The following is a 25712-nucleotide window of genomic DNA, read 5'->3' as shown; positions in this document are numbered from 1 at the left end:
AGGCTACAAGAAACCTTACAGCCAGCAAGCCGGCTATATTATTAGCTTCTTAGCATCTTATTATTGGGCTGGGAGTGGACCTTAGCTCAAATCTCAATGTACATTAACTCTGTTATTAATGGATCTAGAACTCCCAGTAAGGTAGCAAACCAGACTTCTGATTAGACGCCCTTCTGGAAATCGTATGACCAGAAAACAGTTTTTGCATGGGCTAGAATAACTTTTGTCGGCAATAATGAACGTGTGTCTGATTTTTTTTTTCATCTCAGGACAACTAGTATCGCATAGGATCTGAAACGGGGAAAAAGGCGCGCAGAAACTTGAGTTGGACTCAACCGGCCGCTTGATGGTGTCAAACCGACGGACGCACCAAGACGTGGGTTAGCTCGTGGACCAATACGCTCCGTCGCCACCTTCCACCACCCGACCTGAAAACGCCATTCGAGGAGTCCAGGCCAACCCGCCCCGATCCAGGCCGGTCCTTCTGATCTCCCTCTCCCTCTCCCTGTCCGTCTCTACTAAAGCAGCAAGCAAAGGGCCACTCGCAATCCACCCTCAGGCCTCGCTCAGATCTCTCCGCCCGCGTCCGCGTCCCTCCTCCCACCCCAAACCCTCGCCCGCCTCTCTCGTCAACGCCGCCCGACGAGAGCGATGGCGGCCTCGCCGGCCCCGGCCGCGGCCGCGGCGCTCCTCGTCCTCCTCGCCCTCGCGGCGGCCAGCGGCGTGGCGGCCGACGGCTCCGACCACCGGTACAAGATGAACGAGCCCGTCCCGCTCTACGCCAACAAGGTCGGCCCCTTTCACAATCCCAGGTGAGGCCTCGCCCTTCAGATCCCTGTCGTGACGAATGGTTCGTGGGTGCTGGGGAGGGATCGGATCCATTGGATTCGTGGGATGTGCGGATTGTTCCTGCCCGATCTCTTCGGGTGGGGTTTGTGCCACTTCGGTCAACGGTTTGTGCCACTTCGGTCAACGCCGACAGGTTTCCGAGATCTAGGAGACAAAACCGAAAACTATAATAGGGAGCGAGTGGAATTGTAATTGATTCAGTAAACTGTAATAGGGAGCGAGTGGAATTGCAATTGATTCAGTAACCTTATTAATTGATTCAGTAACCTTATTAGGACCTTCTCGTAGGGTTTAATTTGCTTCTTATTGGGCCTTTATAGGTATAGTGCCAACTTATGAATTTTACAGCCTGTCTGCATCGAATATAATTTCTCGAGCTGTGAATCTGTTACTGTTAGGCATTGGATCTGTGGTGAAGGAGAACAATACTCGTACAGGCTAATATAGGTTATACAGTTGATGGGTTGCCGTTCTTACATTGTTGCTTTTCCTTGCAGTGAGACATATCGTTACTTCGACCTGCCTTTCTGCTCTCCTGGTCAGTTTGTGTTAATTTCAAGTCTTTTGCTCATTACCGAGCTAGCAATGATTAGTTTCTCAAAACCCGTACTATGCTAATCAACTGTATCCACTGCAGAGAAAGTGAGGGAGAAGAGTGAGGCCCTTGGCGAGGTCCTCAATGGGGATCGGTTAGTTGATGCGCCTTACAAGCTTGATTTCCGTTTCGAAGTTGAGTCCAAGGCGGTTTGCTCAAAGAAGCTTACCATAGAGGATGTAGTGAAGTTCCGGAATGCAGTAGCTAAGGACTACTACTTCCAGATGTACTATGATGATCTCCCACTGTGGGGGTTCATTGGTAAAGTTGAGAAGGGAGGCAAGGCCGATCCGAGCGAGTGGAAATACTACCTATACAGGCACATCATCTTTGATATCCTATACAACAACGACCGGGTGATCGAAATCAATGTGCACACTGATCAGAGTGCGTTGGTCGACCTGACGGAGGATAAGGAGACCAATGTGGAATTCCTGTACTCAGTCAAGTGGAAGGAGACGCCAACACCATTCGAGAAGAGGATGGAGAAGTATTCCAGCTCCTCCAACATGCCTCACCACCTGGAGGTTCATTGGTTCTCAATTATAAACTCTTGTGTTACTGTCCTCCTCCTCACAGGGTTCCTTGCAACAATCCTCATGCGAGTATTGAAGAATGATTTTGTCAAGTAAGGGCCTCCCATCTTCATTGTCTGTGAATATGAGTAATTGCATTATTGTTGACGATAACCATTTCTATCATAAACTGTAACTCACTAAAAATTTCCATTTCTGTTCAATCGTTGCCTTAAATAGAAAAAAACGCAATTGCCCTATAATTTGTTTTCTCTTACCGGAAGTCAGGTCCAAGGGCGAGTTTTTGTGATACATTTGAATTACTACAGTATTTTTCGACATCTATTTCTTTCAATATATTCTGCTACTTCATGGATAGCACATCCAACCAAATAATATTTCATCTCTATATGTTTTGGACTGGAGAAATTGTTTTCCATATATCATAGGCAGTAAAAAATCCTTAATGCCTGAATATATGTTGGTAATTTATATTATGCATTAAGTAATTAGCATTTTTTTGGGTGGAACTGATTTCATCTTAGTCGAACATTCTTCAACAAACTCGTATCTCCCATTTACCAAAATGAAGCATTGGTCTAATTTAGGTTACTCATTGGTCTTTTTGAATGATGTCCTCTAATCATGTCAATTCATATTACAATAAAGAAATGCTTGGTTTAAAACAAATGATGACCCACCAAGAAAGTATGTTGATCCTATCCGTTGTGTCCTGTTTAAATCATGTCATTCACCGATAGTGCACAAAATGTGTTAGCAACTTAGCATGATATAATTCAGTTGCATATACATCTGTATGTTTATTTAAATTCAGTTGCATATACATCTGTATGTTTACTTTAGACTCTACATTTTCACATTGAAGGTATGCTCATGATGAAGAAGCAGCTGATGACCAGGAAGAGTCTGGATGGAAGTATATCCATGGTGATGTCTTCCGGTTCCCAAAGAATAAGTCGCTATTTTCCGCTGCTCTTGGCACAGGAACTCAACTATTTGCCCTGTAAGTTACTGTGGCTATTTTCTCTCTCTATAATATTTGCAGGGCTGAAATTATTCCTCAAGCTCATTGTTTTGTCAAGAAGATATCTAACCATCTTTTCTGTGGCACCTCTGCAGCACAACCTTTATATTCCTTCTTGCACTTGTTGGAGTATTCTACCCTTACAACCGTGGTGCACTATTTACTGCATTGGTTGTCATCTATGCACTCACTTCAGGAATTGCTGGATACATTGCTACCTCTTTCTATTGTCAGCTGGAGGGGACAAACTGGGTATGTACTGCCTTCACCTTATGTGTATGTGACCAAATTGAAAAAGTATTTTCTTTAATGGTAGTAATGTTGCATTTTGCCTCCATCTACAGGTGAGGAACTTGCTATTGACAGGATGCCTGTTCTGTGGACCTCTCTTCCTGACATTTTGCTTCTTGAACACTGTTGCTATTGCTTATAGTGCAACAGCAGCATTGCCCTTTGGCACTATCTGTGTCATTGTGCTCATCTGGACCTTGGTCACATTTCCTTTGCTTGTTTTGGGAGGTATTGCTGGTAAAAACAGCAAAAGTGAATTCCAAGCTCCTTGCCGTACCACAAAATACCCCAGGGAGATTCCTCCACTTCCCTGGTACCGGAGAACTATTCCACAGATGGCAATGGCTGGGTTTTTGCCTTTCAGTGCCATATACATCGAGCTATACTACATCTTTGCTAGTGTTTGGGGCCACAGGATTTACACAATCTACAGCATTCTGTTTATTGTCTTTATCATCCTCCTTATTGTCACTGCATTCATCACTGTTGCACTGACATACTTCCAGCTTGCTGCTGAAGACCATGAGTGGTGGTGGAGGTACACTATTTTCCTCTAAATCTTGCTTTCGAATGAATACTTACGTGAGTGTGCTGATGCTCCTTAAAAAAAGAATAACATGGAAAGGAAATTTATCAATTGAGTAGCAGATTATATTTTACCAAGTATATTATATCACTATAACCTACTACATGCCTAGAAGCAATTCTTGTGGTCGGTTTATCTGAAATTTATCGGTTGAGTAGCAGAGTTATATTTTATTAAGTCTATTATATCACTATAACCTACTTCAACTTGTTGAGAGCATAGAAGCAATTCCTGTGGTCGGTTTATCTTTTTGCCACACTAATAGGCTTCCTGATTAGTCCTCCCTTTAACAAATTTGTCACTGGAGGTAGTTAAGCAAAATGTCACGCAGAGCATCTATTATCTGAATGACATAAGAAGTCAGCTGCTGAAATCTATTGTAGCACTGAATTCAGTTATGTGATACTATGTGTGTAGAGTGTAGACTGCTTTTAAAACGCAAAATGGTTGATCGAACAAGTATCCTGCCCCTTTTAACATTTTGGGTCAAATGCAGCGCTGATTTGTTTATGCTGCAGGTCATTCCTATGCGGAGGATCAACTGGATTTTTCGTGTACGGCTACTGCCTGTACTACTACTATGCGCGATCAGATATGTCTGGCTTCATGCAGACATCTTTCTTCTTTGGCTACATGGCCTGCATCTGCTATGCATTCTTCTTGATGCTTGGGATGGTGGGCTTCCGTGCGTCCTTGTTCTTTGTCCGCCACATATACAAATCTATCAAGTGTGAGTGAACTGTTGTTGGAAGATGAAGAGCAGCAGAGTTGTACCCGTTTTTGGTGCCCACTGAGAAGTCTCAAATATAGAAAAGGTTAGCTCTCGCGTGCAACAGGAACAGCTAGAGATTGCCATGTTTCAGATTAGGCTATTATTTATAGGAACAGGTAATGAACCTATAAATTTGTTCTGTTTTGGTGACTGCTGTGATAAAAATCGTCTTTTCCTTCGTCCTATGTATTATCTCCTAGTGACGTCAGACAGTACTATAACTTTGTTGGAACCGTGACATGCCTGAATATCTGTGGAATACCCATGTTATGTTGTCATATATATTCTCTAAAGCATATAATAATAATAAGTGTAGAGACGATGCCTGAGGCAGGTCCATTTGTATGTGTGTCATTTTCTTTCTTGTTCATTGTGGAGTGTTGGAATTATACAGTACTCCTGTTGCGTATTTGCATTATTACTTTCAGCGATGCTTTCTTAGGAGATGATTGTGGATCAAACACCCTATAAGGCTATAAATGTTTTTTTTTTTAAATGTTACCTACCGTCTGCTCATCATCGTATTTCCATATAAGCCGGCCCCAAAAAGCGAGAACCTGGCTCGACTGAGCACGCTTCTCTGGAACGTTGTATTCTTCTGGGTATGGTACCAATTTGGTTTATGCTTAGACACGTGAGAGAAGCTCGCGATTAAGGAGCTGAAACGCTATGGCTCGGCGGTCAAGAAAATGGTGCAGCCGCAACCTTGCAAGTTGCAATGCAACTCTGGTTGAGGCTTTGCTAGTCGCTCCTCGGTACTATGTACTACCGCTGAGGCAGTTCAGGGGCTGTTTGATTGCAGCCCACCAAGATCGCACCCTGACAGACAGCTCGCCAACCAGGCAACAATCACAGCACAACCAAAGGTTCCTATCGGATAGGAATGCCGGAGTGGCGAGTGTATGTCGCATGCGGTGCGGCGTGCTTACGAGATGATATAGTCCGCGACGCTGACGCAGCGCGGGGGCGCGGGGACGGATGGCATGAACGTGCCCAGTGTCTCAGGTCTCAGCGATGCAACAAAACCGCATGGTGGCATGATCTGCGCCTCTCCCGGTGGCGAGTGCCTGAGTGGTGACCATCGCTGTCTCTTTTCCCTTCTGCACCAAACCTGCAAGGAGTATTTTGTACTGATCCGTCACGGCTTCAACGAAGGGCCAGCGAGGTGGACGGAGGTCGCACCCTGAGAGACAGCTGCGCCTCTCCCTGTTGTTTGGGTTTCTTTAGTGCGTGTTTAGTTCATGAATTTTGGAAATTTGGCTGTAGTACTTTCGTTTTTATTTGGCAATTAATATTCAATCATGGACTAATTAGGCTCAAATCGTTTGTCTCGCAATTTTCAACCAAACTGTATGGTTAGTTTTTTTTTTCATCTACATTTAATGCTCTATGCACGTATCGCAAGATTTGATATGATAGCTACTTAAGCATTTTTTGGGAAACTTTTTGAAAACTAAATAAGTACTTAGTTTATAAGTCTTTCAGCAGTATTTTTCTCACGTCAACGGTACTTTCGTCCAAACAACCCTAAACGAACAGCGTCCCGCTCCCCAGCCGTGTCCGTGAGTATATATCTGCCGCGCCCGCATGTGTAGCAGCCCAACACAACCGAAGTCAAGTCCGAGCCCGTAGGTGTCGACACCGCGCCGCGCGCCGCGAGGGTGTGGGTGGGGGGAACTGGGGACCATGAGCGCGGCCGGGCGAGCCCCGTGCGGTCTGCCGCGCATCGGCCTGGGCACGGCGGTGCAGGGCCCGCGGCCGGACCCCGTCCGCGCCGCGGTGCTCCGCGCCATCCAGCTCGGCTACCGCCACTTCGACACGGCCGCGCACTACGCCACCGAGGCGCCCATCGGGGACGCCGCCGCCGAGGCCGTGCGGACGGGCGCCGTCGCCTCCCGCGGGGAGCTCTTCATCACGTCCAAGGTCTGGTGCGCCGACGCGCACCCGGATAGGGTGCTCCCGGCCCTCCGCCGGACGCTCAGGTGCGTGCGCTGGTTCCACTTTCCTTGTTCTGCGGCGGCTTGGGTTTCGCTGCCGCGATTGCTGCGTCTGAGATTCAGGGGGTGCCCTAAACTTTAGTCACTGTCCATCGAATGTTAGTATTAAATATTGACTAATTACAAAATTAATTATACAGTTTACGACTAATTTTCGAGCGAATCTTTTAGGCCTAATTAGTCCATGATTTGACAACTTGTTGCTACAGTAGACATGTGCTAATGATAGGTTAGTTAGGCTTAATAAATTCGTCTCATGGAGTACCGACGGATTCTGTAATTTGTTTTTTTATTAGTATCCGAATACCCTATCCGACACTCTTATATAACACCTTCTAAATTTTAGGCACTGAATCCAAACACCACCTTACATGCTCTTTGATTCGTGCACGGATGGACATGGATCGTGAATGGTATGCTTGGTTAGTTTGATTCAGATTTGGGATAGGAAGTGGGACTCCGTTTCAAGTTTAGACGTTGTGCTCGATAACTCGTTTACACTACACTGGTACACTACATCATACACGACAGTCCTTTCTTTATCATAGGGACAAGACGGGGATATATTTTTAGGGAAGTGTAGTCGGTGATTTTTAAGTGTAGTTAGTGATTAGTGCTCCCAAAAATTTGTAAGGAAAATACTACTAGTATAATACATACTCCCAGTTCAAATTAAGGTTCTAGTGTCGATGTGTACTTTCTGGCTTTCAGCACACAACACAGAATCTAATTAGTCGGCTGCCTGACATGAATCTCTACCGGTTGTACGGCCTATTCGGCTGGTATTAAAGCCAGCTGATAAGCCGGCCGAAGCTGTTTTGTTGTGGGAGAAAAATACTATAGATTCTATCTGATAAGCTGGTAGTGGTTCCTTTGCTTGCTGCTTTTAGTGCCTTCCTGCTTAAACTGTAGTACTATGTTAGCAGTAACCCAAGAATTGATTTCAGTACAGTTGGGTGGAACAGTTAGATTGTAAACGTGTCGGCCAGCCTATATTCAGTTCGTTCGCTGGTTGGTTTCTGGACTGATAAGCCCGGCTGGTGCTGGTTTGTTGTGAGAGGAAAACACTGTTGGCTGAGTGATAAGTCCTGGCTGAAACCAACGAGCGAACAGGCTGTCATACTTTCGTTTGAGATGTACTCGTACATAGAAGTACCAGGCTTGCTGAATCAAAATAAAAGTACCATGCTTGCTAGTGTTAGGTCCAGTTTCGTGGACCTCCGGTTGGTTTTGCTTCTGGTTTTCTTTCTTATCATGATTTGGTCTGACGGAGTTTTTTTAGGGAAAGCCATCATGACAACTTTATTAATTTAAAATAATAGTTACATCATCGGCTAATTGCGTCAAAATAAAATTTGGAGGATCTGACATTCTGACGGAGGTCACAACCATCAATAATAGTTACATCATCGACTAGTTGCGCCAAACTAAAATAAAGTTTGGAGGATCTGACGGAGGTTATTATATCGGCGCAACCATCCATATGCAGCAATCTCCAGATGGAGTACGTGGACCTGTACATGGTCCACTGGCCTGTGACCATGAAGGCCGGGAGGTTCACGGCCCCCTTCACGCCCGAGGACTTCGAGCCATTCGACATGCGGGCCGTGTGGGAGGCCATGGAGGAGTGCCACCGCCTGGGCCTCGCCAAGGCCATCGGCGTCTGCAACTTCTCCTGCAAGAAGCTCGAGACCCTGCTGTCCTTCGCCACCATCCCTCCCGTCGTCAATCAGGTCCGCCCGGTCCTCCACTTACTTTCAGCCAACTCTCGCCATCTATATTCGTTGTAAATTAAACATGGATGGAGACCATTGGCAAGTTTATCTTTGGGGTAATAATATATAAATATATAAATATAATGCAGGTTGAGATCAACCCAGTGTGGCAGCAGCATAAGCTGAGGGAGTTCTGCAGGGAGAAGGGCATCCAGCTATGCGCCTACTCGCCCCTGGGCGCCAAGGGCACGCACTGGGGCAGCGACTCGGTGATGGACTCCTGTGTCCTGCACGAGATCGCCAAGTCCAAGGGCAAAACCGTGGCACAGGCACGCATATATAGCATCCTCTCGCCAACCTAATATGTACGCACTGAAAGAAATGCCTGGACACTATCTAACTGATGCTCTCGCGATGGATGGATGGATGGATGCAAACAGGTGTGCCTGAGGTGGGTGTACGAGCAGGGCGACTGCCTGATCGTGAAGAGCTTCGACGAGGGGCGGATGAAGGAGAACCTGGACATCGTGGGCTGGGAGCTGACGGAGGAGGAGAGGCAGCGCATCAGCAAGATCCCCCAGCGGAAGATCAACCAGGGCCGCCGCTACATCTCCGAGCTGGGGCCGTACAAGTCCCTCGAGGAGCTCTGGGACGGCGAGATACAAGTAAACGTCCGCGCTGCCAGGCTGCCATGCATGACGGATCGATCGACGAGCTCCCCGTCGTGACAAGGAGTGGCTCGTTCGTGCTCAACAATGGTTTTTTTTTTACAGAAATGCTATACAACACTTTTTTTATGTTGTTTCCATCTGCGACAAAAATGATGATGCTTTAGTGTGTAGCTGGGCGTGAAATAAATTAAAGGATTTCCGGTTAGTATAATAAGCACCGTGAATTTATGGTATGGTACCGATCCGACGGAGACGCTGGATGGTGAACATCCTTTGCGCGGCAGAAGCGACGAGCGCAGCAGACCTAGCGCCAGCAAAACCGACCGAAGTAGCAATAGCTAGCACAAGTCACACGAAAACCTCCATCATTTGCGCGCGCGGCACCTAGCGCCAGCAAAATTAAACCGACCGAACTAGCAATAGCTAGAACAAAGCACACGAAAACCTGTAGTTGTCCCTCTCGAAGAACCGAATGTAGAAGTACACGGCATATCGAACAAGGCAACAAGTCAACAACCACATGCTGCAAAAACGCGTGCTCGCACTTGTGACCTGCGGCCACTCGGCCTCCCCGTTGGCGGCCCCGCTTTCCTGGCGTCTCCGCGAGGCTCATCATGATTCATGAGTAGCGACCTCACGGCCGGGAAGCCGCCGTGGGCCGGCCCAGGGCAGAGGGCACAGGGCCGAGCTTTCAGCGTTGGCTCGCCAGGCAACGGGCCGGGGTCGCTGCTCCTGCTCGTTGCAGGACCAGATGTCTGTTCTTCAGGGTTCAGACTTGCGTGCCTGCTTACGTTGGTGCAACCAAAGGAGCAACATAAAAAAAAATCTGAGAAAAACAAAAGCAATCATTGCGCCATCACAGCTTTATGGAGTTGCTACTATATATCCCCGAGCATCGCCAAGCATGTCTAGATGCCTGCCGTGGTAGGACGTTGTCTAGCGAATATTTGCTTTCTAGCTTGGTCAAACAGCATTGTCAATCTTATCAGGGTAACATCATTTTCCCTGGATTATGATCATGGAGAAAAATGCTAGCATTTTAATTTGTTTATTTATTATGGCAAGGGAAAAACGTAAGTATGCGAATTTGTGTAGTGGCAACCATGGTAGTAAAGCTTAAGCTCGCAGGTCCCAGGCAACAAAAAGAGAGCATTGCTCTATTCGTTTGGCTGATAAGCCATAACTGAGAGTGCTGTTGGCTGATTTATTCTGAGACAAAAATACTATTCATTGGCTGAAAAAATTCGGCTTATAAACCAAGCCAACATATTCTCTTCTCTGCAGTAAAAAGGGTCATGCCCAGTGTGTGTTTTCACAGAGCATTCAGCGCCGGATGAAATGGATGGCCCTGGCACTGGCACTGCCGGCGTGACCGTACGTGCGGTAAAAAGCTGTTACACGTGAAGAACGCAGGACAGGAGTAAAGGCGTTTTTTTTGTTCCTTTTGCTAAAGGGAGGCCGGAGCGGGAGGCCATCCTGCATTCCTGCTGTTGCAGTGCCCGCTTTTGCAGGGACGGAAGCACAAGCACTGATGCCAAGCCGACGAGTAGCAAGCAGTGCAACCTGCTACACCGGTCCAGTACCGTGTCGGGGGCCTAGTTATCCAATCTGAGGTTCTTTTCTCGGCACATAGTACTTCTAATAAAATTCTCATAAATTCTAGATAGATTATTCTCTGAGCTTTGCCATAAAGCAGTGCGTGTCATTTCATCTAACAAAACTACAAAAGTTTAGATTATTATTCTGTAAAATCATTCGTTTTTTTGGTATCTCTTCTTTCTCGTGAACGAATCCTGGGACATTGGACCATTATACTTACATATAGATAGTTTGTTCTTTATATAAAAGATCGATTCCTGAAGAAGAAAAACATGGGACGACTTGGATGAGTGGTCAAGGTCTAACGTACACACATTTATATGGATGTATAGGCAACATGATCTGAGTGTTGTATATGGATGTATAGCCAACAAGATCTCAGGAGTGTTTAGATTTAAGAGTAAAATCATGGATAGTCCCTAAACTTGTCTTCATTTGTCGTCTAGCTGTCTGAGCTTGTAAATTACATTTTTAGGTCCTTGTTGAAACGTCCTACAATCACTGTTCACCTAACGGTCGTTTAGCCCATTTAAACACCGTGTAAACGCTACACAGTGGTGCACCGTTTCCGTTTAATCACCCGTTTACCCCGTTTAATTGGCCGTTTAGCCCGTTTAATGGGACGTTTTACCCGAATAATGGCTAAACGGTAGGTGACCGACTGTTTACCGTTTAGCGTTTAGGAAAACACTGCCTACAATATCATCCAACAGCAGCGACGGAGGCAGTGGTGGGGCTGGGGGGCTCTAGCCCCCCCTACCGATCCTGGGCACGTGGAGCCCCCCTAAGCCCTCCTTTAAAATTTTATGCATATATGTATTAAGTAGGATGGACTAAGGTTAAGAGAAAAATAAAAAAAAATGTCTATTCTTTTGTTCAGCCCCTCCTAAATTTTTTTTCTGGCTTCGTCACTGTCCAACAGGTCCCTAACATTCAAAATGTCAATTTTGGGCCTTAACTTACTTTGTGCCTCGATGTATCAGTCACTTTGGAACCGGCCCCCATGTCTTAGACTTTGACCAGTGAGTCCCACATGAGGGTTGGGGATTTGGGGTAGAGCCCACATGTAAATCTCTCTCTCTCTCTCTCTCTCTCTCTCTGCGCCAGATTTCATAGGGTTTGATGACCCATTGATAATATATAGGAAGCCGACGATCTAGATTCCAGGATGACATCGTTATTGCCTTCATCGTCTCCACCTCGAATGCTATTACATCCCTAGTTGTGGAGGCAGCGAGGCTGAAACTAGTGCTCGATCCCTAAGTGAAAGAGTAAGGCAGATGACTACTTTGCTCAGGAGTTCCTGACCAAGTCAAGAATTAATGATTCGTGTATTAGACCACCACCAAGCAAATCTTGCAATCAAGAAGTGCAACTATATATATATATATAGGGAAAATTGGTTCTATAGCATCGAAAAAGCTTCACTTCCGTAAAATACCATTGAAAGACGTTCGTCACGTAAAATACCATTAAAAGATAGTGCCGTTACCTCTATCTAGCATTCCGTCACTGTGGCAGGCCAACATCGTGAAATCCACCTCCAAACGCTTGAAAGGAAAAAAAGAACGGGTGGGGTGAGGCGGCGACTGCAGCACCAGCGACGTCGACCTGCTCATGGTGGCCTGCTCCAGCGCGCTGTCCATCGCTCTATCTGTCCTGCAACCCTCAACAGATTCACTCCGACTCCAACTCCAACGCCGCGACCTCCCCATGTCATGATGCCCGCCTTCGCCACTCTCCTCCACCTCACCGGCGACGACGCTGCCAAGTCTGAGTCGCATCCGATCATCACCGATGGTCGTGCCGGTGCCGACGCCTTCGCCCGGCGCCGCGACTGGTCGGCGCTTCTCGACCCGCTCGACGCCGGCCTCCGTGACGAGCTCCTCAAGTACGGCGACCTCATGCAGGCCACCTACGACGCGTCCGACCGTCGGCACTGGTCCCCGCACTGCGGCACCTGCGTCCACGACCTCCGCCGCCTGCTCCCGGTGCTGGGCCTCGCGGGCCACGGCTACGTCGCCACCGCCTTCCTATACGCCACCAGCGACGTCGATGTCCCGCTCCACGAGGATGCCTGGGAAGGCCGCGCCAACTGGATGGGCTACGTCCACCGAGGAGCTCGCGCGGTTGGTCACCCACTTCCGTGCGCGCGGCGAGGAGGTGCGGGTGACAGTCACGGGCCACAGCCTCGGGGGTGCGCTGGCCATGCTCGCCACGCAGGACGCCGCCGTGGCGCACCCGGACGTGCACGTCAGCGCCGTCACCTTCGGAGCCCCGTGCGTCGGTAACAGGGCGTTCTGCGACGGTGTCACGTCGCGCGGCGTCAGGGCTCTGCGCGTCGTCGTCAGGCACGACGTCGTGCCGTCAGTGCTGAGCGTCCCGAGACGTGGCGCTGGTGAACAAGACATCCTATCCCGGAGTGGTGGTACACGCCGGCGCCGGCAAACAAGGGGCTAAGGCGCGACGCGTCCGGGAGGTGGATTCTGGAGCGAGAGCAGGACGACCAGCCGGTGCCTGACGACTGGCTGCCCCTGTCCGAGCTTGACTGACACGTACGTGTGAGATTCCACGCGCTCCTGCTGCAGCCTGGAACAGGGTGATGCGTAGTTATTTCTTTTCTTCTAACATTTCATCATCATTTGTCCTTGAATAATGTTGAAGTTTATTTGCCCTTGCAATGATTTGCACAATGGACCTATCTGTTGAAGCATAGCATAGTTCAGTTGTTTTCTGTTAGACAGTTTTCCCGCGCGTCCAGTCCAGTCCACACCACGGTCAGCCACGACGCTGCCCACGTCGTGCTGCTTACAATGTGTTGTTGCCTCTATAATCTCTCTTTCATGGTGATCAGTTAGCATGGTGTGATCCTATTTTCTGCCTCTCGCCACCTGCTGTCCTCTGCTGCCCGTGGACAACAATCCCCTCTTCGATCGAGCTTGACCCCTTGATTCACGACTCGTCTTCCTGCTCTTCCATCGACGCCGATGATGTCGTCCCTATCCCGTCTCCTCCAGCCTGTGTTTCATATAGTCAACATCAAGTCGCACGTGCCCGTCATCCTCATTCCTCAACATCCCCGCTCCCAACTACGCTCAATGGTTGGCGCACCGTACCTTCAACAACATCATCGGCAAGTTCGGGCTCAGCTCTGATCTTGCTGCTACTCCAAGCTCTGGCCAACGCCAAGAATCTGAGTGGCGGATGGTGGATCAGTGCATTCCTAGTTGGCTCTACAACTCGGTGTCCACGGGGGTCCTCAACGTCGTTTGTTGTTCTCGCTCCACTGCCTTCTCCGCCCACCGCGCCATCGACGACTTGCTATTGCTAGCGACGCTCACGCGGAGCTCGTGGGACTGGCCGCCCAGGATGATGGTGTCGGCAGCACGAGCGAGCCCAAGCTGGCAGGCCTCGGCGGCGAACAGCAGCGTCTCCCGCACCGTGAGCATCGGGTACAGCCGGTCGTCCTGCTTCGCGTACGCGGAGATGGCGCGTAGGCGGCGGCCCAGCAGCGGCTCCCCATTGAGCGTGACCCCGCCGCCGTGGAGGCTATCGTGCGTGATCCATTCCGCCAGTGCGTTCCTGGACCCCTCGCGCCCACGCACATCACGGCGAACAGCTCCCCCTCGTGTGCGCGTGCAGCGGGCGCTGCTTCGCGCGCCTGGGCCGAGCTTTTCTTCTCGAAGCGGCCACCGCCTCGTGTGCCCTGCCTGGCAAGCTCGCCTCATCGGCTGCACGCCTCGGCCGCCATCTTTCGTGCTCCGGCCAAGCTCACCTGCGCTCCACAGTTGCCGCCTCACGCGCCGCGGCTGAGCTCGCCTGCGTGGCGCGACCGCCGCATCACGCTCCATGGCGGAGCTCGCGCTGCGCGGTGTGGCCGTGGCCGCGCCCCGGCCGACCTTGCCTGCGCGCTGGGCGCCGCCTTGCGTGCCCCCAACTCAGCTCGTGTTGATGCAAAAGTGGATCTGCAAACACAAAGGGCTAATACCCGAATCGATATCCAAAGCGTGCCAGTCGATTTGACCTATTAATCGACAAGGATGAAGATACAAGCACTTTGGTCCTGACAACAGCGATACGCCCAGAAGTCACGGCCAAGAGGTACTCACGTGGAACTCGAGAATCGTCGAAGGTCGCACTGAAGCTATGCAACTCGCCGAATCAATGAGAACTCGTAAAAAAGAAAAATATGCAAATTGACGAAGTCGCCGAAAAGTAAGTAGATGCAAATAGGAGTAAAAATTGGTTTTGATATTGATTCTTTTTTTATTACATTGCCCCTCACTCTATATTTATACCCTGATCTAAAGAGACATAACCAAACACAACTAGGACACCAAGTCCATATCTAAGGAAACACGTGACTCTTACATGAATCATACCCTAACAAATATAGAAAAGGAAATCAACTCCTATCTATTTCCCTGTCCGCCTCAATTACGATGGAAATCTCACCGACCTCCTTTCCATCGGCATACTTCCTGTTTCATCGGTAGTAGTCTTTAAGCCTTCTTTCATCGGCATCGACAATAACATCTCCAACCTTATCGGCAACGTCCGAGTCTAAATCAACCTTTCCATCGATCACCACCATTCATCGGCAACCATCTTTACAAGCTGATTTTCATCGGCTGTCAGCGTATACAGTAACTTTCCTCTGCCGATTAGCCCACTCTGATCATTTTGACACGTGCAAAAAATAGTGTCAACACATGCCCCCTAATTTCGGAGTATAAAACCATTAATGCTCCGAAATTTACTCCAGATAACGTTTGCCTTCGCCCAATTGCCGTAACTCATCATTCAAGCCAAAACTTGATCTGTTATCAAATCTAATCAAATCTAATCCTGATTCACGCACCTCAGTAAATATCGCACAATTGCCAACCACTCTTGCCTTGATTATGGTTAAGATACCGAAACAATAATCCATCGGTAAGATCCTAACATAATAATGCCGCCACTTTCAGAATTAAAATATCCTGTACCGATATCTCTTCTAGGTCATGATTACTTGCCATCAAATCATCTGTACAATCCCTTGATTACCGTGCGAACAGTTACCATATCCATCTGAACCACCTCGACCTACATACGCGCGGTATAGAGATAAGTCCAAAATACCCCTACTCCAAGCGGCTTATAAATAGATTTCTCTGGAACGCTCGTCTTCTACCCTCAGACTCCAATCTTTGACATTCTCTCTTTCCGGCGGTGGCTCCGACGAACAACTGCGCGACCTCAACCAACAAGAACTTTTCTCCAGCGTCAACCTCGAGATAATGGCAATCAACTTCGATGTCCCTGCGGTTCGTTCCACTTCTATTACCTTTTACCTCGATTCCTCTGGTCTTTGCGAGTTCATACAGTTGGTAATTAATTTTTTTTCTTTTCTTTTGTTCTTCGGATCCTCTAAACTTAGGAACTGCGCAACAAATTAGTTATTTCAACCGATCAGCCACATATCCAATGCCTAGGACCAATGGGCAACCCAGATCCAACTGATCTGATTAATGCAGAGGTCAATAGAATCCCCTTTAGAGCCCAAAATTTTTCTCTGAATTTATGGAAAGATACATTCCGATCTTGGCCCAAAACCATCAAAGGGTGGAAAGATTGGTACTTAAGGGTCAATAGGTCGATGCAAGTACACTAGGCAGAACGGAAGCTAGACCAATGCATTAGTCTATCTATTGCCGATATGCAAAAGAACGAGTCAATGATGATTGCAGTTGCTTACTTCTGGTCAGACACAACAAACACTTTTATGTTTGGACATGGCCCAGCTACTCCCACACTTGCCGATGTCTACATGCTCACTGGCTTGGATATTTCAACTACCGATGAAGGCTCCATCTATGGCAGAAAATCTGAATATAGGGTGAATACCCGCAACATCGGCGGTTGGACGGGATACATTCAAGAATGCCAGAAGACCGGGACAGTTAACTAGAGGGAACATGCCACATTCTTGAATATGTGGTTAGAAAAATTTATCTTCTGTGGTCGATCAGTAGGACCAACCAATACCTTCCTCCCCGCAGCTGAACTCTTGGCCAATGGTGTAAGGTTCCCTCTTGGCCGATACCTTCTGAGCTCCACTTATCATCTTCTTCATCAAGTGTCTCAGAAACTTTTGCTTGGCGAACCCATCGGCAACTTAGGAGGCCCGTGGTGGTTTATCAACATGTGGCTGAATGCCCATATGCACAAACGTTTGCAATGGGACTTCTTTGCCCAACAATTCCCACGAGAAATTGCTGAAGACCACGTGCTTGGGGACGAGGAATCGGCAACACGCTCACCCCTCAATTTTGGTGAAGCCATAATTGTCCTTTCTGGAATAGAGACCAATGAAGACCAGATCGGTAGATTCTTCCAAAGCTTCTACAATGGTCTTTCTCGTGATCATAGGGCCTGGGTACCTTATATTGACGAAGAAAACAGATCCCCCTTCTTTTCAACTTTGCCGATGACACTCTGAATCAGGATAATGAACTCATGATGGCCATCATTACTCCCAGGGCAATTCCAGTAAACACATTCGGTAGCGGGAAAAACACCAACATCACGTATGAATTTTACAACCCATCAGCAGTATCCCGTCAATTGGCTTTTGGGCAACTGCCAATCAAACTTTGTTTTACCGATGTGATTAAACCCAGAGAAACAATCACCTGCTGAACAGATTGGAGCAGGGTAGTACGACTCTCCCTCGATGCCGATACTACAGATGTCGATATATCCGTCTGGACGCCAGTATCTTTCATCACCGAATCATATAAGCAATGGTGGCGAGAGTGGAGGGAACAACTGTTTGCAACATCTACTCACACATATCGGCACATGATCGACCCTGAATACGCCATTCCCGATGACGCAGTAAGTTTCTTTTAACTCCCTTCTGCTTTTTCCTTTCATATATCGGTAACTAACTTTCTCATGACAGGTTAACAACCCAGCACCATCTATGAGCAAAAGTGGAAAACCCTTCGATCTTCAGCCTGTTTCCCCGATATCACCGATCGGCTACAACGCCCCCACCTTAGCTGCTTTGACTCACCAGAAGACCCGTGCCAAGACCATCACCTCCAAGTCCAAATTGGCTATAGCTAGGGCCACTCTATTGGCTGCTGCTACAACCCTAATCAAGGCATTCAAGGTAACAACCCTATTTATTTCTACTTATGCCGATCACAAACTATATTAACATTAATCATCAGGGTGTAAGAGCCACCGCTGGATCGTCATCGGTAATTCCTCCGATATCAAGCACCACTACTTCTGACAAACCTTCAGAGGTATTCCTTTGATTTTACATTTTATCTGTTAAATATCATACCTTACACTTGTTTTGCAGCAACAAATGGGTACATCGGCAAGCGTACCAGATGTCTAAGCTCCACAACCAACAAGTGCCGATGCCCCCCAGCCAACCGTTGCTGAGGCTCAAGCAAAGCGCAAAGCCTTAATAGATGCCGAGGCACAGCCAAAATGACAGAAGTCCATGCCGATCTCCACATCTGCCCCAATGTCCGCAATTCAGCCAGAATCAGTCAATGCAGCTGAGCAAGCAGTTAATCCTCCTATACAGGACATACCATTGGTCATCATACCCCAAGAGCCAACCACCGATGAGGCCACAGAGGATATCCCATCGGCAAGCTCAGCCGATCCTCCACACGGCATACTCCAGGCTGCTTCTTCCAGGCAAGTACAGGAAATTGCCTTGAAACAGGTAAGCCGATTGACCTAGTCGATTTATAATATTCATACTTATCCTTGACTGACCTCTTTTTCTTTTCCTCAGGAACAAGACTCCCCAAACAGCCTATTTTCCTTTGCCATTGATGTTTCTGACGATGATGGAGAGGAAACAAGTTCTTCCCTTGCACTAGGAACAATATCGGTAGAAATTAAGTCCAAGTTGGAAGCTCTCCTGAACTTGTTACAGCAGGATACTGCCCAACTGGTAGATGATTTGGACCCCGCAAAGGCAATTTTCAAAACAATCCGTGGCTAGGTCTCTGCCGATGTTGAAGAAGTACTCTTCCCAGCAGCCCATTTAGAAAGCCGCCAACTATAATATCAACGGGCTGCTCAACGCATTGCCGATAGAGCAGCTCAGGCTCAACTCAAAGAAGAGATGCTACAACTGAAACAAATTGCCGATGAGAAGCACAAGGGCATCGGTAACTTGCAGACTTCGGGCGCTGAACTTAAGCAGAAAATCTTAGATTTATCAGCAAAGAAGATGGCTCTATTGGCTGAATTGAAAGAAGTCAAGGCAGCCTTAACTCATGCTCAACAAGAAGAAAGCCAACTACCCAATGCCATCAAGGCCCTTCAGCAAGAAAGAGACATCCAGGCTCGCAAAGCCTTGGCCATGAAGAAAAAAACTCAAGCCTGTGGAGGGTGCTGCCGATGAAGACATCAAAGAAATGAAGGAAGCCGACCAGATTCGCCTGCGTGCGATATTGGCTATCCAATCCCTGTTAAATGTATAAATCTTGTCTATTGCATCGGCACTTTATGAGACATTGACATCCTTGTATAATTCTAGCCGATAGGACTGTTATCGGCAATTATACTTTTATGCATCCATCCAGATACTAGGGTAATATTTCTTTAAATATTTTTCATTTAATGCTCTGGGAAACACGACCCCTTCGAGGGTTTCTAGAATATATGCATTACCAGGAATAGACTGATTTGTCCGATATGGACCTTCCCAATTAGGAGACCATTTTCCAAACTTTGAATTTTTAGTCCCAATCGGTAAAATCAATTTCCAGACCAGATCACCATCGGTAAACTCCTTTACCTTCACCTTCTTGTCATACCATCTGGCTACTCTTTTCTTATTTTCTTCGATGCTAACTAAAGCCCTTAACCGATGACCCGCCACATCTTCCAACTCATCCTTCATAAGAGTATCATAATCATCGGCTGTCAGCTGATTTTGAGAACGTATTTGCCTAGAGCCAATTTTAATTTCCCAAGGTAATACTGCATCGTGTCCATATACTAACTGATAAGGCGTCATTTTGGTTGCACCATGACATGACATCCGATATGACCACAATGCTTCATTTAATACTGTATGCCACCTCTTAGGATTTTCTTTAATTTTGCGCTTAATGAGTTTGATGATCCCTTTGTTAGAAGCCTCAGCCTGACCATTAGCTTGAGCATAATATGGAGAAGAATTTAAAACTTTAATTCCCATACCTACAGCAAACTCATCAAATTCTCCCGATGTAAACATAGTACCCTGATCGGTAGTGATAGTTTGAGGAATACCAAATCGGTAAACAATATGCTCTTTCACAAAATCGATCATATTAGCCGATGTCACCTTTTTTAAAGGAATTGCCTCAACCCATTTTGTGAAATAATCGGTAGCAACCAGAATAAATTTATGTCCTTTGCTCGATGGCGGATAAATCTAACCGATGAGATCGATAGCCCATCCCCGGAATGCTCAAGGTTTAATTATAGGGTTCATAGCCGATGCAGGCGCTCTTTGAACATTACCAAACTTTTGATACCCCTGACATCCTTTAAAATACTTAAAACAATCTTCAAGAATAGTCGGCCAATAGTATCCATTCCTTCTGATCATCCACTTCATCTTGAAAGCCGATTGATGTGCTCCACACACTCCTTCATGAATTTCACCCATCAAGTTTTTCAATTCATCACTGCTAACACATCTGAGTAAAACTCTATCTATAGTTCGATAATATAATTCATCATCGAGGAGCACATATTTGGTAGCTTGGAATCTTATACGCCTTTCAACCTTTTTATATGGATCTTTTAAATAATCGACAATCTCCTTTCTTCAGTCATTGGTATCGACCACCGATGTTAGCACTTTCTGAATAGGCTGATACCCTGAAGCGTGCTGAGCTAGTCGATTAGCCTCTTCATTATGCAGTCGAGAAATATGTTCAAGACGAAAATCTCTAAACCCTTTCAACAATTGCAAACATCTTTCATAATACGAAATTAAAACTTCACTTCAGCATTCATAAATCCCAGCCAATTGATTTATAACTAGCATAGAATCACCAAAGATTTTAATAGCATCGGCACGTATCTCCTTCAGCAATTCTAACCCTTTCATCAAGGCTTGGTATTCAGCCTGATTGTTTGTCGACGTAGCAACAATCGGCAATGAAAACTCATACTTCCTTCCTTGAGGTGAAATCAACATAATGCCGATACCTGCTCCTTCACCACATGTGGACCCATCGAAGAAAAGTGTCCAAGGAGCAACCTCCAGAGAGTCCACTGTATTACATTGCTGAGTGACAAAATCAGCCATAACCTGCCCCTTAACTGCCTTAATCGATTCGTAACGTAGTTTAAATTCTGATAATGCTAAAATCCACTTGCCGATTCTACCACTTAATATCGGCATCGACAACATATACTTGACTACGTCGTCTTTGTATATGACCGTACATTCGACAGATAACAAATAATATCTTAATTTGACACAAGAAAAGTATAAACACAGACATAATTTTTCGATGGCCGAATACCTTGTCTCAGCATCCACTAATCTTCTGCTCAAATAATAAATAACACGTTCTTTCCCTTCAAATTCTTGAATAAGAGCTGAACCGATAATGGTATCATCAGTTGACAAATACAACCTGAAAGGCTTCCCGTGTTGAAGTGGAACTAGCACTGGAGGATTTGGTTAATATTTCTTAATTTCATCTAGGGCTAGCTGCTGCTCAGCTCCCCATACAAATTCCTGATCGACCTTCAATTTAAGTAATGGACTGAAAGCCTTGATCCTTCCTAATAGATTAGATATGAATCTTCTAATGAAATTAATCTTACCGATCAAAGATTACAATTCAGTTTTATTGGCAGGAGCAACCACCTTGTTAATTGCATCAATAGACTTCCTACTGATTTCGATGCCCTGCTGATGCACCATAAAACCCAAAAATTGACCTGCCGATACACCAAATGCACATTTATTAGGATTCATCTTCAATCCATGCTTCCTTGTACACTCCAGTATCTTTCATAAATTAGCTAGATGTTTTGTGATATCTCTAGACTTAATCACTACATCATCAATGTAGATCTCCACTAATGTGCCAATGTATTCATGAAAAATAAAGTTCATAGCTCTTTGATAAGTAGCGCCGGCATTTTTCAAACCAAACGTCATGACTACCCACTCAAACAACCCTACATGACCTGGACATCTGAAAGCAGTCTTAGGAATATCTTCTTCAGCCATGAATATTTGATTGTAACCTGCATTACCATCCATGAAGCTGATAATTTGATGTCCGGCTACAGCATCAATCAACAAATCAGCAATCGGCATTGGATAGCCATCCATCGGTGTGGCTTTGTTAAGATTCCTGAAATCAATACAAATACGAAGTTTTCTATTTTTCTTATAAACAGGAACCACATTAGAGATCCATTCTGCATATCGACACTGCCGAATAAACTTTGCCTCAATTAATTTAGTTATTCCGGCCTTAATGTCAGGAAGTATATTAGGGTTGCATCGGCGCGCTGGCTGCTGATGTGGCCGAAATCCAGATTTGATAGGTAACCGATGTTCAACTATCGATCGGTCTAATCCAGGCATCTCAGTATAATCCCAAACAAAACAATCTTTATACTCTTTTAACAAATCAGTTATTTGCTGCTTACACTTAGAATCTAACTTAGCACTAATAAAAGTAGGTCTTGACCTATCGCCATCACCAATATCTACTTCTACTAAATCATCTACCGATGTGAACCCTTGACCTAATTTTCCATCATCGGCAAACCTATCCATTAAAACTCTTCTTCAGAATCGACTGCTTGGATCGGTGGAATTTCATAATCAGCCACTCTAAGGAATTCTTTTTCCTAAACTTCTCCTGATATGCATTTAGTTCGCTCATAAGTATCTGATTCTGCCGATGCGATGATATAAGAAGAATCACCAGGAACAACCTCAATCTTATCCCCAATCCACTGTACGAGGCATTGATGCATTGTAGAAGGAACACAACAATTAGCATGAATCCAATCCCTCCCTAGAAGTAGATTATATGCACCCTTGCCATTAATAACAAAGAACGTCGTCGGCAAGGTTTTGCTGCCGATGGTCAATTCAACACATACTGCCCCTTTAGCCGGTGACACATTGCCTTCAAAATCCTTCAGCATCATATCGGTTTTGGTCAAGTCTTGATCTCCCTTACCAAGTTTCCGATACATCACATAAGGCATAATATTAATCGTAGCCCCTCCGTCGATAAGTATCTTAGATACAGGCTGCCCATCAACTCTGCCTTTCACAAACAAAGCCTTAAGATGCCGTCTCTCGTCATCAGCAGGTTTCTCAAAAATAGTCATTATTGGATCTAGTGTCAACTGAACTACTTGATCAGAGAGAACAACTTCTTCCTCATTATCAGATAGTGCCAAAAACTCCATCGGCAACATGAATACCATATTAACATCTACCGATGGACCTTTATTTTTATGTTTTACTTGCCACTGCTGATGACCGGACCTCTCATTGGAGGAATTTTCCTCTCGGTATAAATCCTCCTGATGCTCACGTTGCATCCTTCTTTTCTGTGTCTTTGTCAGACCATCCGGGCACCATCGAAGAAACTTAGTCTTCCAAACCGGCTGATAACAGGTCCCAGTTGATTCTACACGGCGTATATTAGGGTCCCTGTAGAATATTTCTTCATCGGGAACTCTTGTGTTTGCCATCTCCTCAAGCTCCTCTTGATTCCTTGGAAAATATCTAGCGCGTTTACCAAGCCTTTCATGTACACTAAGTCTGCCCCCCAGCCGATCATGCACTGATGCTCTACCTCTGATCGGCTCATTGATAAATAAACCCTGATTGCCAGGTTAAAACCTCCTTTCTGACCGATTGACCCCATAATAACCATTGCACTCAGGGCAATTTTTAATAGTTGGCAATTTAATACCTTCTTCCCAACAATGGATGAAAAACGGGCACCTCCAATGATTTTTATGCCGATACCATTCTTCCCGACGTCTCTCTTCTTGCTATTGTCGATATCGGTCCTTACGCTGACGCCAATCCTCCTGCTGCCTTCGATGGGTAATCACAATGCCAGGTCGAGGAGCGTTTTTGGAACTACTGCTTTCTCCCAGCAAACCCTTACTTTTTGCATCATCGGTAGTTATCCGATGTTGGGGATCCACTGATGTGTTTTTCTCAGCAGCTTCTGACGTCAATACCTTAGTCTTCCCTTTGGCCTCCAACATATTTGCTGGAAAAGGGTGTTGATCAATTTTCATCGGCTTCTGGGCCTTGGAAGTACTAAACTTAATTCTCCCAGATTTAATAGCCGATTGTAACAGTTGCCTGAACACCTTGCACTTATTTGTACTGTGTGAAGTTGCATTGTGCCATTTGCAGTACAAGATCTTCTTCAACTCTTCTGCCGATGGGATCACATGATTAGGTGACAGCTTAATTTGGCCCTCTTGAAGCAGAAGATCGAATATCTTGTCGGCCTTAGTGATATCAAAGGTAAACTTTTCTGGTTCTTTCTGACTAAAGGGACAAGATATCGGCTTTTTATTCTTAACCCACTCAGCTAAGCCGATAACTGGTTCTTTATCAGAATCAGAATCTCCTACTTCTTCAACAAATAATACTTTTTTACTCCAATTCTTTTTAGGCTCAAAAACCCTAGTATCTTGATCAGAGATCCTTTGCACAAGATGACTGAGGCTTTCAAACTCCTGAGAAGCATATCTGTCTTTAAGATGTGGCAATAACCCTTGGAAAGCTAGATCGGCAAGCTGTCGATCATCCAGCACCAGACTGTAGCACTTATTTTTTATGTCTCGTAGCCTTTGCACAAAGCTTTCTACCGATTCATCATTACGCTATTTCAATTTTACTAAATCGGTAAGCTTCTTTTCACGGATTCCAGCAAAGAAATACTTATGAAATTGTTTTTCTAGATCAACCCAAGTAATAATAGAATTTGGTGGTAATGAAATGAACCATGTAAATGCCGATCCAGACAAAGATGATGAAAATAATTGAACTCTTAATTCATCTCTGCTAGCTGCCTCTCCACATTGAATAATGAAGCGATTGACGTGTTCCATTATTGATGTATCATCTTGCCCAGAGAATTTAGTAAAATCTGGTACCTTGTATCGATTTGGGAGAGGAATTAAATCATATGCAGAAGGGTATGGAGTCCGATAAGAATAAGTATTGACCTTGGGCTTTATCCCAAACTGATCCTTCATAATTTCTGCTATCTTATCGGCCCAAAAAGCATCAGCCTCCTGCTGACGAACTGGCTGAATTTCTACGGGAGGTACCTGCTGATATCCCTCCACATATCTTTGTGGCCCACGATCTCCAGCAATCGGTATATTTGCCGTTACTTGTGGTCCATTAACCTGTTGGAAAGGATTCATCGGCTGAGCTGCCGATGCTTGATTCTGGAAACCAGCTTGCATATGACCTTGTTGAATCCCTACAACCTGCTGATTTTGCTGAACTGTATGTTGAACAGGTAACTATCCTGACCAACCATTATTAAAACTCATCGGTACAAAACTTACCGATGGCTGGTAATTTGCTGACATTGTTGGATAATTATAGCCAGCTTGAGGCATGAACTGAACCCCAGTTTGACTCATAGCAAGGGCTTTTTGCTGCATCGGCAGTAAGCTTGCCGATGGACTTGAATTGGGTGTTTAAACCAAAGGCATCTGGAAACCTCCTGGAGTTGGTTACACAGTAGTTGCTGTGGCATATTGAGGCACTTGAGCCATCGGTGAAACAGCCGATGGTATAGGAGCTTTTCCTACTGCATCAAACACTTGAGGTAACCCAGGATTGAAAGCAGATGACTCCGAAGGCATACCATATCCCCACCAATTAGCAGGAATTTGGCTATTTTGAGACACAGGGCCTGACATAGCTGATGCCGATAGATCTGTATTAAGCTGAACTCATCCTCCTGGTAGTACCGGATCTGATCGTATCGATGTAGATTGAATATTAGGTAAGCCTGCCG

At 46.0% G+C, this 25712-nt stretch overlaps 3 protein-coding genes across 4 annotated transcripts; all 3 read left to right on the top strand.

Moving 5' to 3' along the window:
- The first annotated feature begins 466 nt into the window (after window positions 1-466).
- LOC136535044 (transmembrane 9 superfamily member 3-like) lies at window positions 467-4998 on the top strand. Of its 2 annotated transcripts, none has more exons than XM_066527390.1 (7): window positions 467-812; window positions 1347-1387; window positions 1487-2072; window positions 2846-2983; window positions 3100-3256; window positions 3349-3833; window positions 4400-4998. In XM_066527390.1, the coding sequence occupies exons 1-7, from the start codon at window positions 652-654 to the stop codon at window positions 4617-4619; spliced, it is 1788 nt and encodes a 595-aa protein (XP_066383487.1). In that variant the 5' UTR covers window positions 467-651; the 3' UTR covers window positions 4620-4998. The 2 variants fall into 2 exon arrangements, with proteins under 2 accessions (XP_066383487.1, XP_066383489.1); XM_066527392.1 differs by having other exon boundaries at window positions 469-812; window positions 1487-1538.
- Window positions 4999-6252: 1254 nt separating this feature from the next.
- Window positions 6253-9250, top strand: LOC136540334 (deoxymugineic acid synthase 1-like). Its single transcript, XM_066532337.1, has 4 exons — window positions 6253-6635; window positions 8140-8383; window positions 8515-8694; window positions 8806-9250. The coding sequence occupies exons 1-4, from the start codon at window positions 6340-6342 to the stop codon at window positions 9091-9093; spliced, it is 1008 nt and encodes a 335-aa protein (XP_066388434.1). The 5' UTR covers window positions 6253-6339; the 3' UTR covers window positions 9094-9250.
- Window positions 9251-12356: 3106 nt separating this feature from the next.
- Window positions 12357-13187, top strand: LOC136537345 (phospholipase A1-Igamma1, chloroplastic-like). The gene is made up of 3 exons (XM_066529346.1): window positions 12357-12692; window positions 12754-13001; window positions 13043-13187. Exons 1-3 carry the CDS (start codon window positions 12357-12359, stop codon window positions 13185-13187), a joined length of 729 nt encoding a protein of 242 aa, XP_066385443.1.
- The last annotated feature ends 12525 nt before the right edge of the window (window positions 13188-25712 follow it).

Source organism: Miscanthus floridulus, chromosome 2 (genome assembly GCF_019320115.1).
Source record: "Miscanthus floridulus cultivar M001 chromosome 2, ASM1932011v1, whole genome shotgun sequence".
In the NCBI taxonomy this organism is placed as follows: Eukaryota; Viridiplantae; Streptophyta; class Magnoliopsida; order Poales; family Poaceae; genus Miscanthus; species Miscanthus floridulus.
This window is presented reverse-complemented; position numbering and strand designations above follow the sequence as displayed.

Bases quoted from the DNA above. Each gene is read 5' to 3' on its own strand.
- LOC136535044 (XM_066527390.1), top strand. From the start codon at position 652: ATGGCGGCCTCGCCGGCCCCGGCCGCGGCCGCGGCGCTCCTCGTCCTC. The intron at 813-1,346 runs GTGAGGCCTCGC...TTTTCCTTGCAG, and splicing joins GGCCCCTTTCACAATCCCAG to TGAGACATATCGTTACTTCG. The intron at 3,257-3,348 runs GTATGTACTGCC...CTCCATCTACAG, and splicing joins AGCTGGAGGGGACAAACTGG to GTGAGGAACTTGCTATTGAC.
- LOC136540334 (XM_066532337.1), top strand. From the start codon at position 6,340: ATGAGCGCGGCCGGGCGAGCCCCGTGCGGTCTGCCGCGCATCGGCCTG. The intron at 8,384-8,514 runs GTCCGCCCGGTC...AATATAATGCAG, and splicing joins TCCCTCCCGTCGTCAATCAG to GTTGAGATCAACCCAGTGTG. The intron at 8,695-8,805 runs GCACGCATATAT...GGATGCAAACAG, and splicing joins AGGGCAAAACCGTGGCACAG to GTGTGCCTGAGGTGGGTGTA.
- LOC136537345 (XM_066529346.1), top strand. From the start codon at position 12,357: ATGCCCGCCTTCGCCACTCTCCTCCACCTCACCGGCGACGACGCTGCC. The intron at 12,693-12,753 runs GTCCCGCTCCAC...ACGTCCACCGAG, and splicing joins ACGCCACCAGCGACGTCGAT to GAGCTCGCGCGGTTGGTCAC. The intron at 13,002-13,042 runs GTCAGTGCTGAG...CTGGTGAACAAG, and splicing joins GTCAGGCACGACGTCGTGCC to ACATCCTATCCCGGAGTGGT.